Source organism: Salvelinus sp. IW2-2015, linkage group LG4q.1:29, assembly GCF_002910315.2.
Source record: "Salvelinus sp. IW2-2015 linkage group LG4q.1:29, ASM291031v2, whole genome shotgun sequence".
NCBI classification, from domain to species: Eukaryota; Metazoa; Chordata; class Actinopteri; order Salmoniformes; family Salmonidae; genus Salvelinus; species Salvelinus sp. IW2-2015.
Genome location: NC_036842.1, coordinates 18,289,785 through 18,307,352, shown reverse-complemented (window position 1 = coordinate 18,307,352; position 17,568 = coordinate 18,289,785). Strand labels below are relative to the sequence as shown.

Here is a 17,568-nt window from a genome sequence, read left to right as displayed (position 1 = left end):
CTGACGGAGCTTGAGAGGATCTGCAGAGGAGAATGGGAGAAACTCCCTAAGTACATGTGTACCAAGCTTTTAGCGTCATACCCAAGAAACCTTTGARAGCATCGAGTTATTTCAACAAAGTAAAGGGTCTGAATACTTTTGTAAATGTGATATTTCAATTTTTTTTWATTCAATTAGCGAAAAATCAATAAACCTGTTTTTGCTTTGTCACTATGGTATTGTGTGTAGATTTATGAGGGGTAAAAACTATTTCATAAATTTTAGAATAAGGCTGTAACGTAACAAATTGTGAAAAAAGTCAAGGGGTCTGAATACTTTTCGAAGGCACTGTATATTCACAAATATGTATGTAATCTATTGTACACATCCACAGGGGATCTATGGCATTTACTAGGGCTATATTTGGAGTGTAGAAAACATTAGTAACACCTACTCTTTCCATGACAGACTGACCAGGTGAAAGCTATGATCCCTTATTGATGTCATTTGTTAAATCCACTTAGAGTATGTCTAAATATATGTCAGAAAATGCCATAGATTCCCTGTGGATGTGTACAATAGATGACATACTATATTTGTGACGATACAGAATATCCAGACAGGTTAAAGGAGTTTTAAGCCTTGCGACAACTGAGACATCTATTTATAAAAAAAAGTTTGTGTGCCTTTCAGATGGTGAATCGGCAAGAAAAAAGATTTAACCTCTACAGGATTGGTGGGACCCTCGGGACGGTTGAGCTAACGTAGGCTAATGCGATTAGCATGAGGTTGTAAGTAACAAGAACATTTCCCAGGACATAGACATATCTGATATTGGCAGAAAGCTTAAATTCATGTTAATCTAACTGCACTGTCCAAATTGCAGTAGGTATTACAGTGAAAGAATACCATGCTATTGTTTAAGGAGAGTGCACAGCTATGAACTTAGTTATTAATAAACCAATTAGGCACATTTGGGCAGTCTTGATAAAAAAAATTGAACAGAAATACAATGGTTCATTGGATCAGTCTAACACTTTGCACATACACTGCTGCCATCCAGTGGCCAACATCTACATTTCCTCTGGGCTGGAATAATACATTATGGCCATTTTCTTGCATTTCAAAGATGACGGTACAAACAAATACAAAAAACGCTTGTTTTTTTCTTTTACCAGATCTAATGTGTTATATTCTCCTACATTAATTTCACATTTACACAAACTTCAAAGTGTTACCTTTCAAATTGTATCAAGAATATGCATATCCTTGCTACATGCAGTAAGATTTGGGTAAGTCATTTTAGACGAAATTTTTTAAAAAGGGTCCGATCCTTATGAGGTTTTAAATGCCTATGAATGGGATATGGTAGTAGGTGCCAGTTGCACCAGTTTGAGTGTGTAAAGAACTGAAACGCTGCTGGGATATTAACGCTCAACAGTTTCCCGTGTGTATCAAGATTGGTCCACCACCGAAAGAATATCCAGCCAACTTGACACATTGGAGTCAGCATGGAACACGCTTTCGACACCTTGAAGAGTCCATGGGGGGGGGGTGCAGTATATCTTCGGAAGCAGCTAAATCTATTATATCTGACACTGCAATTAGCTCTGTATTCATCAACTAACTAACACGTTTGGAATCTAAATCTTCTAATGGTACACATAGCAATTCCATGGTGCAGGATCTATGGCACTCATCCTCTCCTAAAGTCTTCCTCCCTCGGTGGGGGGGGGGGTCTCGGGGGACTGCGGCAGCCAGCCAGACAACGTCCCACACTGTGAATTAGTCAGTACTTGACCCCGACACTTCCTCTAGCTCCGTTCCTCCGTGTAATTACCATCTCTCCCCGCCAGTAATTAACTAAATCTACAGCGGGGCTGATTATCGGCGGTTTGAGGAGGGAAGTGACAAGAAAACTCCCTCTCTAGATCAGCCTTGTTGATTCTCTAACTTACAGCTGAGCCTCTCTTACTTGACTGACTGGCTAACTCAGTTTTGTGGTGTGATTATAATTGGGGAGGCTGTTCCGAGGGGAAATGTMTTTTTTTTTATATACCCACACAATAAAAATGTCTCAAAATTTGTGGCGATGGTGATCACGCAGTAGAACGATAGTAAACCTTGCCTTCGAAGAATAAATCTTTGAATCATGGAAATAAAAGGGTAAGTGACCACAGATGGGTGCTGGGATAGAGACTTCCTGTGAGTGCTGAAAGGAGAGCTGGAGAGGAGGGGGCATTGGAGGAGCTATGGTGTCGTAAGCGAGCCCCTGATTATTTCCAACCTTGGCTCTGACCTTTCTGTCAGCTTGTCTRTCTGTCTGTCTGCTSTACCCCCCCTCTCTGACACAGATCCACTGGTTTCCTTTGCCTCTGTATCTCTCTCTCCATCCCTCATACACAAAAACCTGCCCTCTTCCTTGCACCCTAATGCACTCTCTCTATATATAAAGTGCATTCAGAAAGTATTCAGATCCCTTGACTTTTTCCACATTTTGTTACATTACAGCCTTATTCTAAAATGGATTACAATTTTAAAAAATGATCATCAATCGACACACAATACCCCATAATGACAAATCAAAAACAGGTTTTTAGAATTTTTTGCAAAAATAAAATATATATATATATATCACATTTACATAAGTATTCAGACCCTTTACTTAGTACTTTGTTGAAGCACCTTTGGCAGCGATTACAACCTTGATMCTTCTTGGGTATGACGCTACAATCTTGGCACACCCGTATTTGGAGTGTTTCTCCCATTCTACTCTGCAGATCCTCTCAAGCTCTGTCAGATTTGGATGGGGAGCGTTGCTGCACAACTATTTTCAGGTCACTCCAGAGATGTTCGATCGGGTTCAAGTCCGCCTCTCGTTGGGCCACTGAAGGAAATTCAGACTTGTCCCGAAGCCACTCCTGCATTGTCTTGGCTGTGTGCTTAGGGTCGTTGTCCTGTTGGAAGGTGAACCTTCACCCCAGTCTGAGGTCCAGAGCCCTCTGGAGCAGGTTTTCATCAAGTATCTCTCTGTACTTTGCTTTGTTCATCTTTCCTTCGATCCTGACTAGTCTCCCAGTCCCTGCCCCTGAAAAACATCCCCACAGCACGATGCTGCCACCACCATGCTTCACCTAAGGGATGGTGACGCTTCAAGCCAAAGAGTTCAATCTTGGTTTCATCATGGTCTGAAAGTCTTTAGGTGCCTTTTGACAAACTCCAAGCAGGCTGTAATGAGCCTTTTACTGGTGAGTGACTTCCGTCAAGACATTCTACCATAAAGGCCTGATTGGTGGAGTGCTGCAGAGATGATTGTCCTTCTGGAAGTTTCTTCCATCTCCACAGAGGAACTCTGGAGCTCTGTCAGAGTGACCATCGGGTTCTTCGTCACCTCCCTGACTAAGGCCCTTCTCCCCTGATTGTTCAGMTTGGCTGGGAGGCCAGCTGAAGGAAGAGTCTTGGTGGTTCCAAATTTCTTCCATTTAAGAATGAGGGGACCTTCAATGCTGCAGAAATGTTTTGGTACCCTTCCCCAGATCTGTGCCTCGACACAATCCTGTCTCGTAGCTCTACGGACAATTCCTTCGACCTCATGGCTTGTTTTTTGCTCTGACATGCACTGTCAACTGTGGGACCTTATATAGACAGGTGTGTGACTTTCCAAATCATGTCCAATCAACAGGTGGACTCCAATCAAGTTGCAGAAACATCTCAAGGATGTTCAAAGGAAACAGGATGCACCTGAGCTCAATTTCGAGTCTCATAGCAAAGGGTCTGAATATCAAATCAAATTTGATTTGTCAGATGCGCCGAATACAACAGGTGTAGTCCTTACAGTGAAATGCTTACTTACAAGCCCCTAACTAACAATGCAGTTAAAAAAACGTACAAAATTATTAAAGAGTAGCAGTAAAATATTTATGTAAATAACGTTTTGAAGTATTACATTTTTTTTCAAATTTTGCAAACATTTCAAAAAACCTGTTTTTGCTTTGTCATTATGGGGTATTATGTGTAGATTGATGAGGATAATTTTTTATTTAATCAATTTTAGAATAAAGCTTAAACATAACAAAATTTGGAAAAAGTCAAGGGGTCTGAATACTTTCCGAATGCATCTCTGTCTCTCTCTGTCTCTCTCTGTCTCTCTCTGTCTCTCTCTGTCTCTCTCTGTCTCTCTCTGTCTCTCTCTGTCTCTGTCTCTCTCATGTGTAATATGGCTGCCCCCTCAATTAAACATTCCCCTCGCCTCGCCGCAGATCTGCTGACTGCATCTAAATGATCCACCCCTGCTCTATCTAATTACTGACGGATAATCCAGACTCATTCAACTCAGCCTGAATGGGACAAAAGATTTGTCTCCTCCCGGTGCTTAAAACAAAGGGCCACAACAACACCCTCCAGACAGACTATTCACAATTAAACCCATGAAGGAGTTTGGCTCCTTTCAATGCTGCTCGTTTGGTCCTTATCAGATCAATAGGCAGACGTTATTTGAAGCATATTGCATCACAGCAGTGCAAAATGCTGTATGTCTTACCAATGAAAGGCCAACGTAAAGCATCAAAGGGATAGAGACACTAAGGTGAAGAACAAAGAAAATGAATTGAATAAAAGGTGTAGATTGAGTTAAAACTAGGGCTATACGTGTTTGATGAACAGTTTAAAGCTAGGTTAACAAGGACATACTATTTGCACATGCAAATGGGAAGCTGGTGATGAGTGGTGAATGTATAATAATATTTTAAGGCTGATCATGTGATCTCTGATGAGAGTCTGTCTAATTCAACTGATGAGGAAATGTTCAATTATAGAAGTGCATAATCTCCATGCATTACACAAATCACAGTATAATTGGCTGGAAAATGATTGAGCATGTCCTGTCTCTCAAACCTACCCACCAAACATGGTTGACGTGCTGTGCTTTGGGTGAGTGTGAGGATATAGGCAGATGTGTGCTTCCATAATGCTAATGTAAAGATAGAATATTATAATTTGATACTACCTCCTGACCATTGACAGGTTTACAGCAGTATAACACAAACTAAGTGAATGGCAAGTGTGTGACATGTCAACTGATTGATATTTGTCCTGCAATGTTGAGGAGAGCTTACAAGTAAGCATCGCACTGTATCTTTTACACCTGCTGTAACCTGTGCACGTGACGAATAAACTTTGATTTGATGTCTCAACTAATGTATTTAAAAAAAATAAAAACATGAGACAAACTACATTTGAGATAACTTCTGCCCTAAATGTGAGGTCTAGCTGAACAAATAGGACAAATTGATATGATGGATTAAGATCTAAACATTTGCTGATGCCATCAGAACCGATCATAACATGTTTTCATATTAATACTGTAAGAGGATACAGATTCTAATGTCGTTGGCTAAACACAAAAAGATGCCTAGTCAAAACACATTAAAAGATTACATCAAATGGAATAAAGTGGATTAAGCGGAGTTAGTGAAATGGAGGGGAAAACCCAAACATCAGTTAACTATGTTAATTCGCAACATATGCTGACTACATACGCTATGTGTGTGTGTGTGTGTGTGTCTGTCTGTGTGTGTGTAGGTGCGTGTGTGAGAGGTGAGAGGGAGAGATAGTGAGGGTTTTGCAATATCCTTGAAAAAATGAAGTTTGTGCTGAAAAGTGCTGAGCACCAAGTTGTTGAGTTAGGTGCTCCTGAGGCCCTCTGAGAAAATGGCATTTGTTGAAAAGTCTGTAATTTGTCAAATACAGCCTCACAACTCTTGACCTGTCAAATACAGCCTCACAACTCTTGACCTGTCAAATACAGCCTCACAACTCTTGACCTGTCAAATACAGCCTCACAACTCTTGACCTGTCAAATACAGCCTCACAACTCTTGACCTGTCAAATACAGCCTCACAACTCTTGACCTATCAAATACAGCCTCACAACTTTTGACCTTGATGGCAGTTTAGGTAACGCCATCAGTACTGTACTAAGCAAGGAAATAATCTGTGCCGAAAAACTATCTGTGCAAGGTGCATTTTATCTGTAATTACATTGATGACGGATAATGAGAAGTGGTCAGTTGGGAGCCACATTGTTGTGCACCCTAAATCAAATACAATTTTATTTGTCACATGCTTCGTAAATAACAGGTGTAAACTAACAGTAAAATGCTTACTTACGGCCCTTCCCAACAATTCAAAGAGAAAAAAAGAGAAATGGAAGAGTTGTAAAGAAAAAGCCATATCTCAGACTGGCCAATAAAAATAAAATATTAAGATGGGCAAAAGAACACAGACACTGGACAGAGGAACTCTGCCTAGAAGGCAAGCATCCCAGAGTCGCCTCTTCACTGTTCACGTTGAGACTTGTGTTTTGCGGGTACTGTTTAATGAAGTTGCCAGTTGAGGACTTGTGAGGCATCTGTTTCTCAAACTAGGCACTCTAATGTACTTGTCATCTTGCTCAGTTGTACACCGGGGCTTCCCACTCCTCTTTCTATTCTGGTCACTTTAACGATACCTACATGTACATACTACCTCAATTAGCCCGACTAACCTGTGCCTGTATACAGCCTRGCTACTGTTATTTTTCACTGTCTTTTTTTTTGGTACTGTTATTTTTCACTGTCTTTTTAATGTTGTTTTTTATTTCTTTACTTATCTATTGTTCACCTAATACCTATTTTTTACATACAAATTGCACTGTTGGTTAGGRCTGTAAGTAAGCATTTCATTGTAAGTTCTACACCAGTTGTATTCGGTGCACGTGACAAAAAAACTTTGATTTGATTTGGTTACAGCCAGTTTGCGCTGTTCTGTGAAGGGAGTAGTACACAGCGTTGTACGAGATCTTCAGTTTCTTGCCAATTTCTCACATGGAATAGCCTTCATTTCTCAGAACAAGAATAGACTGACAAGTTTCAGAAGAAAGTTCTTTGTTTCCCACCCACCTATAGCTACATGCTGGTAAAATAAATAGGTAAGACGGATTTCAGGAGCGCCACCTCTGGACATGCATTTTCTTGTTTGCTTATGGACCTATACAGCTCATTGAGTGCGGTCTTAGTGTCGGAATCAGTTTGTGGTGGTAAATAGACAGCTACAACAAATATAGATGAAAACTCTCTTGGTAAATAGCATGGTCTTCAGCTTATCATGAGGTACTCTCAGGCGAACACAACCTCAAGACTTCCTTATCATTAGAGAGTGCACACCAGCTGTTGTTAAATAAAGGTGAAATAAAAACATAAAATAAAAAATATTTAGCCTAGGTATAATTTCACAAGCCCTGAATTCATTAGATTATTTCTGACTGTTTGAAATGCAGTGTTTTTGACCTTTAACTGTACAACAAAGKTTATTTAGATAAAACGTAAAAAAATGTAGATGTGAATCAACCATACGTTTGAAAAAATAAATATATGATTTATAGGCCATATCGCCCAGCCCCAACCATAAGAAGTGGAAAGTGCCCCATGTGCACTTCACCAAGTCACCACCCCATACTAACACCCCTGTCAATTAACAACACAGAACTACAAAAGGTTGAGGTTATCAAGATCCTAGGAATCTACATTCATGGAAATCTAAGATGGTCAACCCAGGTAGAGCACATTTGTGAAAAGGCCAGTCGACGTCTGTTCCTCCTCCGACGCCTGATGGACTTCCACATACCTAAGGAGGACCCAGTAATGGTATTCACCACCTACATCCGACCAGCGGTGGAACATGTTGCCCCAGTGTGGCACGCGGGGCTAACCAAGAGACAATCTGATAGAATCAAGAGTCCAGAGAATAGCAGTTTGTATCATCATGGCCACAGACTACACCTCCTACTCAGATGCATGCACCAATCTGGGCGTATCATCACTCCACACTCGCAGGGAAAGTCTCTCAAGATCCTTGAGAAAGATCACTTCTTAAATCCGAACCCTACCACCATATGCTCCCACCCCAATGATCCTCTGTGACCTACACCAGATCCGCTCCTCAACTAAACTGGAACTGTTCCACTGCAGGATTGAGCATTTCCGATGCAGTGCCATCCCACCCATGGTTCACCTGCTTAATAGTTGACGATGAACATAGTTTTTGCCTGTATTGGTTGTTTAGTGTATTTTAGTTATTATTCAAATGTAGTAGTCACAATTCAGCATGTTGCTGCCACTTGTATAATGTTCTGTTGAAAAACAGTAAACATCTATCTCTCTCACAAATACCCCAAATCACAAGTTAGCATTTTATCAATGGGAAAATTGCGAAACAAAACATTCAAAATAGGACCAATTCTAACAGAGCTGCTGGAGTGGACATCTGAGTGATGCCTCTGGGTATTTTCTCTGTAGATCATTGTGGAGGCTATTAACAATTCAAACTCTGGATATTTTCAGTTGGTAATGAATCTCGGTCCAATGACAGTCCTCTTCGCACACCGCAAACCCCACATCCAAGATCAATGAGCACCATCATGCCATTTTCATAAACATTATCCTTCTTAATAACAACCTCCATCTCTCTTCTTTGATTACAGTACAATGATGATTCCCAACCTTTTAAAATGCATTAACAGACAGAGATTTGCATTTATATTGGATTTCTCTGGTAGACAAGGACTTGAGATAGAGCCTGCGAACAATGACCACAGCAACATCTAAAAACTAGTGATGGGGAAAAAATCGATACAGTTACATAGGAGGATATTATTTTTGATATTTTTGATATTATATTGTATAATTTTGACAATATCGCAATATTATTRGCACTAGTTGGCTGTACCTGCACCAACACTCCATCATTTTTCCTTCATAGCTTGTTGTTCATCTTATTTTTAAATAGGGAGCCAATTTATTTTCAGCACTTTTATTTCCCTGACTGATCAAAACAAATTTTCTTATGGCTCTCTCTTGTCTCTCTGCAGCAGACATATAGTGAGCAATATGTTTGGAACATCGAATCGCAATGAAATCACAATATCGATTCGCAATGCATATAGAATAGGGAGAATCGTGGCCTCCCGAGTGGTGCAGCGTTCTAAGGCACTGTATTGCAGTGCCAGCATCGTCACTAGAGATCTTGATTCGATCCCAGGCTGCGTCGCAGCAGGCCGCAACCGGGAGACCCATGAGGGTGCGCACAATTGGCCCATTGTCGTCCAGATTAGGGGAGGGTTTGGCCGGTAGGGTTGTCCTTGTCCCGTCATGCTCTAGCGACTCCTTTGGCAGGCTGGGCGCAATGCACGCTGACACGGTCGCAAGGTGTACAGTGTTTCCTCCCACACATTGGTGCGGCTGGCTTCCGGGTTATGCGTGCATTGTGTCAAGAAGCAGTTTCGCCTCTCCCAAGCCGTGCGRGAGTTGCAGCGATGGGACTAGACTGTAACTACCAATTAGATATCAAGAAATTGGGGAGAAAAAGGGGTAACCAGATAATATCGTATCGTGAGGTCCCTGGCAATTCCCAGCCCTACTAAAAACATAGTTGAATACATCCGCCACAGAGAGAGGAAGTCAGGACCAGGAGAAAGCAGGCCATTCTACCACTCAAGCATGGATTGATACCCAGTCAACAACGATTCAATCTGCAAAACTGCAACACGCTGCAACAGAGAAAGTGTCTATCTGGCGTATGATGTACTCGGTACAGGAGGTGGCGTACATGCTCATGCATATCCAACGTACATACATAGAGAGGAYAGAAAGAGAAAAAGAGCACTTTGATTTAGAGATTGCAATCGACAACACTACCGCATCGCAGCCGATTACTTAACCAATGCATTCCAATTATTCTTAGGGAAGGAAGAAACGCACCTCTGGGGGTGGGGTAATTGTAGCCCTGCAGTGTAGTGTGTTTTTGCTCCAAGTGATGGTGACCTTTCCAGCGTGCCAAACGATCACAAGCGGTCCTAAATCTATGTGTTTGGCCTGCAGAATGAGGCACAGTGCTCAGGTTAATAAAGACTAGGGAGATTTGTTTGTTGCTGATCAGATTGACATTGTCCTGCGATCCGCTTTTGGGTAATCTTTCTTGATAACGGATACTTTATCTCCCTGCAAATCTGATTCAACTACTTTCTAACTATTAAATTGCAAAGACAGTGGAAGCCTTGGGGAAATTTACAAAGCTATTCACTCCTCATTGCCAGTTAGCGTCTGCTGCCGGTTCCTTACTTATTTCTCGACTCACTTGCTTCATATGGGAGCCAAAAWGTGGTGGAAAAGGAGGCATATGTGACATTGTAACTGCTAGCACTGTGTTTGTAGCTCAGATGTTTGGGAACCTTAGGGTGACCGAGTAGGAGAACGAAGAGCGCTTTGGCATTTTGACCTTTTATCATGAATTATTCCAATCCAACTGTGATAATCCATGTTCTTGGGAGCATGTATGCCAATTTCACAGTTGGGATACTTTTCATAGATAATTGGATAGTTTTCACAACACGTCTTACATTTTTGCAAAAGCTAATTTCATATTACCGCCACTGGATTGGATGATGTGCAAACAGGGTGAATAATAATATTAGGGTTCTGTTTTTGTATTGGCACTAGACTGCCAGTATATATTTATGTACTATATTACCCGGTGCATGTACATAAAAGGCTCAGCCAAGTAATTACCACAGTCATTCACGTATTCCAAATTTTGTATTCCCCATTTGCATATTCTAGGAAAACACATTGAGTTTGATGGAGGATCTGGAGGACATGGCTGCCCTTTGTCAAAAGCAGCCCACTCTTCATCAAAATGAAGGATATGTATATCAGACTCTTCTAAAAAACGGAGACTAAAGCGAACGTTTTTCACCACATCCTTGCATCCAGTTGACAGATGACTCAGACCGGTTTGTCTGACAGTGGCCCAGATGTCTGACAGATGTGATTGCAGATTTCCACAGTACATTTTTAATGAGAAGTGGACTAGATTCCGCTCCGTATTGATGCAAGATGTAATTGTCTTGTCACAAGTAAGACGATACCTTGCAGTGACAACTGAATTTGATGCCTCCTACTGTTTTATATAAAAAATAGACGAAAGGAGCTAGTCGAGGTAGTTGAGCTAGCCTGCTTGCGCAACATTTGTGTTGCAATGCCAAAGACTCCGTTCCCCAGGCGAACACATAATGCCTATGGCTCTTTTATAAGTRGAACAAACATCATAAGCCACACACGTCAGCAGCACAGGGCCCATGGATGGCTGTTCATCTGAGATTCCTGCGTATGTGTGCTATCCAGGCTGTCAAGCTACATATTATGCAAATGATCTGTTTACAAGTGACAATATAAAGACAGCAAAGCCTGTGGGGACCAGAGGCTGCTGCGGCAATCTATGAAACAAGGAGAGTAGAGAAAGAAGAGAGAGACCCTGTTGAACTGTATCGCTAAATGAATGTAACATGTTGATGATGAGTCTCTCTTTCTGTGTCTCGTCTTGGTCTCCTTATCTCTCTCACTCTTCCTCTCTCTCCCCTTTCTCTCTCTAGGATTCTGGACTGCAGAGCAGGAAAACCAAAGCACACTCGTCTGAAAGGGAAGGGAAGCTCCTAGGTATCTATTTTCCGTACCTTGTCAGGCAATTCTAAGGGTATTTACAATGCAAAGAGAGAGGGAATATAAAAGGATGCTATTTGGAATCCAACACTGGCAGATCATGTATTTAACAACACGTAACGTAGCAGGGAGGAAATAATACGACATGAAAGCTGATGCCTGTCAAGASAATGGCAACCATGTCCCATTAGAAAAATGCTAGCTAGAATCCTTGACAACTATACCATGCTTCTAGAATAGAAGACAGTATTTGTCAATATCATGTTGCCAATTATTCTTTCCCTTAAGACAAAAACATAACCAAACATGGAGAACAGTAATTATAAAATGATTGCATCCTACACTGACCTCCCTGCCTCTAGCCAGGCTTAATATTTAACTTGTCATTTTTGGGTCTTTATTATCAAACAAACCCAGTAGCCCTGAATAGATCACTACCACATGACTACTAGAAATTTGCATAATTATAATCTGAGAACTTAAAAAGTTAACTAAAATATACAGCAAGTAATATCGATGCAGTACTTAGATGTTTTGTTTCATCCAGACTGCCAAGCCATGCAGCTTTTTGTATCTCGTCTTAATATAGCCACTTTTTTATACACAGCCATTCAGTAGAGTCTGAGAGGCTAATCAGAGAGGATGGCTCTGGCACCATCTCCCTCACATAACCATGTAATTGGGGAATGATTATCTGAGCCACAATGTGTTAGTCAAATAAGTGCAATGGCTGGTGATTGCATAACCTATTTATAACACACTTAAGCCCCTGCCTCTAAGCAGACACACAGCCTAACACACAGCACATCCACTCCATCCCCTTAACAAAGCTAGCCTGCTGATTGGGCCATAATACCATAACACAGACCACAGCCAAACAGTGAGATGAGTACTATTGCGGCCTTGTTTCTTGGTGGGACACACAATAGAACAGGATAAGAAAGCATTGTGTGTCTACCAATCTGTGAACGTTAAAAATAGATGACTAAAACTTCCTTGAAGAAAAAACAGTTATCCCATCAACTTTATCTTAGGACACTCCTTCCTAAGAAAGTAAAACCCTTTCCAACTATCCTGTGTGTGGTGGGGAWGTACAGTAACTCTGTAAAAAGGGTGCACTTTCACACACAACTTTTACACAGTACACTTTTGCAAGGTCCCTTCCAAAGAGACCAACAATCTGGACTCAAAATAGAAAAAAACATTTAGTCAGAGAGTGTCTTTAAAACCTCTGCAACATCAGCACCACCAAAACGCACAAATGAAAGCAAACTCACCTATAAATTTTATATCTGGTTGTAAATCCTTGGCGGAATCTTTCCACAAAGGAGAGGTAGCTCCGAGAGTGGTGGAAAGGTCCGCGGTCGGAGATGAGCCAATCAAACTGCTTGGTAACATGTTGCTCGGCGGCGGACGGGTCCTGGCGGGAAGACTGAACTGTTATATGGTCCCATATAAACAGGAAGCAGATGACCTCAATAAACCTCCAGTTCATGCTTTTCTTTCAGCCGCTCTCTGTTCATTCTCGCTCCATTCTGTGGAGACCTGTGGAAAGACAGACAGAGAGAAAGAAAGAAAGAAAGAAGGGGAGATATTATTACATGATGAGTATAATTTTTTTAAATCCTGGGGTGTCAGCAAAGGTGAAACAGATTTAAAATAATTAGTCTAATCGGCGTTGACGGAAAACGAACAAGACATTGTCACTGAAAGGCTGTTTTCAATGTGATAMGATTTGTGTATTAATTTCTGTTTTCCTTTTTTTCCAATCTCAGGCCTCTCGTATCCTCCTCCCCGAATTGTCAGGCCCCAGATTGCAGCTCTCCATACTAACGAGGAATGTTGCCCTTTCAGCAGATGAAAATGAATTACATCCCTGGATGTGTGGCCTTCTCTTTCTCCAAACTAATTGGTGCCAGACAAGGTTAAGAGGCTGCTTTATGATATGATGTAGCATGGAGCAGGTTTACATGGGGAAGCACTGTCTGCCCTTCCCTTGGGTATAAATTACTAGGGAAAACTTTGCCTATTGACGAGTGATTTCCTGAATCGTTTAAACACCTGAGCAGTGCTGTATTCAATATGGCGAGATTGGTGTGATATCCTTAAATGGGCATTCACTTGAGATACATTCGTTATCTGAAGATATATTGGTTAGGTTCATGTGGAAAATTATGGCCCAAAGTGTATCGAAATGACTCTCTGTAYTTTTGAAGGCTAACCTCTGTCCAATCAATACTGTAAAGCCACTGTATCAGAGGAATTAGACACATTGGCAATACATGGATGAGACCAGCCTGCAAGGTTCTCTGTAGGCAAACCTCATTAAAGCTAACAATGATTTATAATGATATGGATTGGCACTGCTCTCGAGGTCACATGAGACTGGTTGTGAGAAGGTCTCACTTCTCAAAATCTCTCACTCAAAAAGTCTGTTTGACAGATCTCAGGTCAGAGTGGACACGTCTGGGCTTATTTTCAGCTCATACTCTGATGACCATGCATAACTTGTTATATCTACCCAGTCTTAGACACATGGCACACAAATTAAGAGACAGGGCTAGGGTTGCAAATGGAAGGTATATTACTGGAAACTTTCAAKGTTTACCAGTAAACTACCAGAATGTTGGTAACTTTCAAGGAATATATGGAATTTTATCAGATGACATCTAGTGGCCTTTTTGGGTACTTCAGATTATCACAGGTGTATGTATTTATCTATGTGTGACCTTATCACGTAAAATATATTAATATATTTAAAATKCAATAAGATGATTTTAAAATAAAACATAGAATGAAAAAGCTGTAAAACATTATCCTAAATTTAAACCATCAACTTAGTGAATACCATTGGTGATTGATATGAGAGTTTCAGCACAAAATATTCTATTTGTTACACACTTTTATTTATTTTACTATGTCAATATGTATTTGTTGTAAATGTTTTGGGGACAAACTAGTGGCAGTTATGGAAAAAGACAATAGTTTGAAGATTTGCAGATTTAATTGAAAATAATGCCTTTGTTGATAAGATGCTTTTTCAGTAATTGGTCTATTTTCTTGAACCATTTGGTCTCTKCACTAGAAACTCTCCAATAGAAATATAAAAAAGGATTAGTATGGTCCTCCCGAGTTGCGTAGCGGTCTAAGGCACTGCATCGTAGTGCTAAGGTGTCACTACAGACCTGGTMTTGATTGCGGGCGATATCACAACCGACGTGATCAAGAGTCCCATAGGGCAACGCAAAATTGGCCCAGCATTGTCTGGGTTAGGGGAYGATTTGGCCGGGGGTGGCTTTACTTGGCTCATTGCGCTTTAGCGATTCCTTGTGGCGGGCCGAGTGCCTGCAGGTTGACCTCAGTCATGAGGTCAGTGCCTGCAGGCTGACCTTAGTTCCACTGTCCTTTTGGCCTACTGGGTGAGGGCTGACCCCTGGAGCCATTTCCCCATCACCACCTGGTGACCCGGCCAATCACCAGGCCCACAGCTGGACATAGTCTCATGGTGTTTCCTCCAACACATTGGTGCGGTTGGCGGGCGGGTGTTAAGGAGCGCTGTTTGAAGCATGACTCAACCTATGCCTCCCGAGCCAGTTGGGGAGTTGCAGCGATGAGACATGATCGAAATTMGGGAGAAAAAGGGGGTAAAATACAAAATAAACATATAAAAATGTAATACTATACATAAATACATCTTTCAAAGTTATTCAAGTGTAAATTCCCAAAATGACCATAGATTGCCATAGATTACCTGTTCAATACCAAAATTGTTGAAGATTCATGTATTTCAAGCAAATTACCAGTAGCTTTGGCACAGATAATTTTACATGCATTCAAAAGGGATAGCCATCGTGTTGCATAATATAGAACCACACAGAAGATAACAATACATTTCCCTCCAATTGTCCCCACAACCTCCTAACATTATGCTTTATAATATATAAGAASACAAACGCCAGAGTCTGGTTCTAATTTAATAAAAATAAAAAATAGCTTTGTATTTCTCTTGCCTACTCACCACCGACCGCTGTTGAACTGGTTTCCTAAGTTAGCATACGCCAGTCATGTTCATAGTTTTAGCCACTGGTGGCGCGCCTRTCGTTAATTGGTTTCTTCCCTTTCGGGGATGTTTTAACAGTTTATTGTGAATAGCTCATGTTTATGCTAATTATGACATTGTTTTCATTAATGAGTTAAAAATTTCAATTGCGCAATAGTATTGCCATTCAAGTCTATAATCACTATTAACAATGTATCTGTTTAAAGGTGTGAATGGTTAAACCCAGGTCAGGGCATAACCTTTTAGGATGCGCGTGCTCCTCATTCCTGAAGAGCTGCTTGTATAGGTAACATGCTCTGCCATTTACTCAGATGTATGAGTTGATGGGTGTTTTGCCTGAGTCCTTGAGTCAAGGTAATTTTGTTATTTTGGCCAAGTAAGTTGATTGTTTTTCAATTTATATACTTTTGTCAACTATTTTCATAATGTTTGACATATTTACATTTTGTAAATACTCAACTCTGGAGACAGTCTTTTACATCACTGGCTGCACTGATAGCTTACCACCTAATTTTGCACCTGAACCTCTGACTCAGTCTCAAATGCTCCACACAACTAAATAGGCTGTTGGGATCTTAACATCCCAGGACTTGAAGGCACTGTAAATCAAATCAAATCAAACATAGAACAAGTACATTCTACATTGTCACCTCACTCAAAACTTTCAATTCTTTGGGTGAGTAAAAACATGTTTACACTTTACTGCATTGTCTTCTGAAGACGTGGATGTTGATTACGGCAGCCTCCTGCACCTCTCTGATTCAGAGGGGTTGGGTTAAATGCGGAAGACACATTTCAGTTGAATACATTCAGTTCAAATCAAATCAAATTTTATTGGTCACATACACATGGTTAGCAGATGTTAATGCGAATGTAGCYAAATGCTTGTGCTTCTAGTTCCTACCATGCAGTAAAATCTAACAAGTAATCTAACCTAACAATTTCACAACAACTACCTTATACACATAAGTGTAAAGGAATGAATAAGAATATGTACACATAAATATATGAATGAGCGATGGCCGAACGGCATAGGTAAGATGCGGTAGATGGTATAGAGTACAGTATATACAGTGGGGCAAAAAAGTATTTAGTCAGCCACCAATTGTGCAATTTCTCCCACTTAAAAAGATGAGAGAGGCCTGTAATTTTCATCATAGGTACACTTCAACTATGACAGACAAAATGAGGGAAAAAAATCCAGAAAATCACATTGTAGGATTTGTAATGAATTTATTTGCAAATTKTGGTGGAAAATAAGTATTTGATCACCTACGAACAAGCAAGATTTCTAGCTCTCACAGATCTGTAACTTCTTCTTTAAGAGGCTCCTCTGTCCTCCACTCGTTACCAAAATTATGGCAGCCTGTTTGAACTTGTTAATCAGTATAGAAGAAGACCTGTCCACAACCCTAAACATCAAACTCCACTAATGTGCAGACCAAAGAGCTGTCAAAGGACACCAGAAAAAAATGTAGACTGCACGACAGGCTGGGAAGGGATGAATCTGCATAATGTAATGCAGGGTTTTGAGAAATATCAACTGTGGTGACATGTATTGGAAATGGATAGACATACAAGACACTAGGATAGATCTCGACTGATCGGGGCTCGCACGCAAGATCTAACACGCTGGGGGTCAAATGGATGCACCAAGAACGGTGAGTCAAAAATTCCCAGAACACACGGGGGCTAGTGAATGATGCAGAGGCTGGACGCCGAAAGTGACAGAAGCCTACCATCAGCAACGGGGATGGAAGATGAAAGCGTGCTGGTCTGTGCAGAGATATGAGTGCCCAACCACGCATCGCGGAGCAACGAGAGGGAGAGTGTGACTTCGTAAGAAGCATGTTCAAGGTCTGGAGTGGCTAGCCAGTCCAGATCTGCGACCTCCATAAAATCCTGTTGGAGGGAGTTGAAAAGTCATGGTGTGCGCCAACAACAGCCCAAAACTAACTGGTCTAGAGTGAGTTCTGCATGAGAATGGACGCAAAATATC

General features: G+C 41.0%; 1 protein-coding gene and 1 long non-coding RNA gene across 2 annotated transcripts in view; one reads left to right on the top strand and one right to left on the bottom strand.

The window, feature by feature from the left end:
- Window positions 1-17,568, top strand: part of LOC139026834 (uncharacterized) — a 405,332-nt gene that overhangs the window by 111,685 nt on the left and 276,079 nt on the right. The window lies entirely within an intron of this gene.
- Window positions 1-17,568, bottom strand: part of LOC111961592 (BMP/retinoic acid-inducible neural-specific protein 1-like) — a 157,213-nt gene that overhangs the window by 107,146 nt on the left and 32,499 nt on the right. Inside the window, exon 2 of the mRNA XM_023983986.2 lies at window positions 12,787-13,054. Within this exon, the coding sequence (XP_023839754.1) occupies window positions 12,787-13,004 (218 nt within the window). The 5' untranslated portion in view covers window positions 13,005-13,054. The remainder of the gene's footprint in view (window positions 1-12,786; window positions 13,055-17,568) is intronic.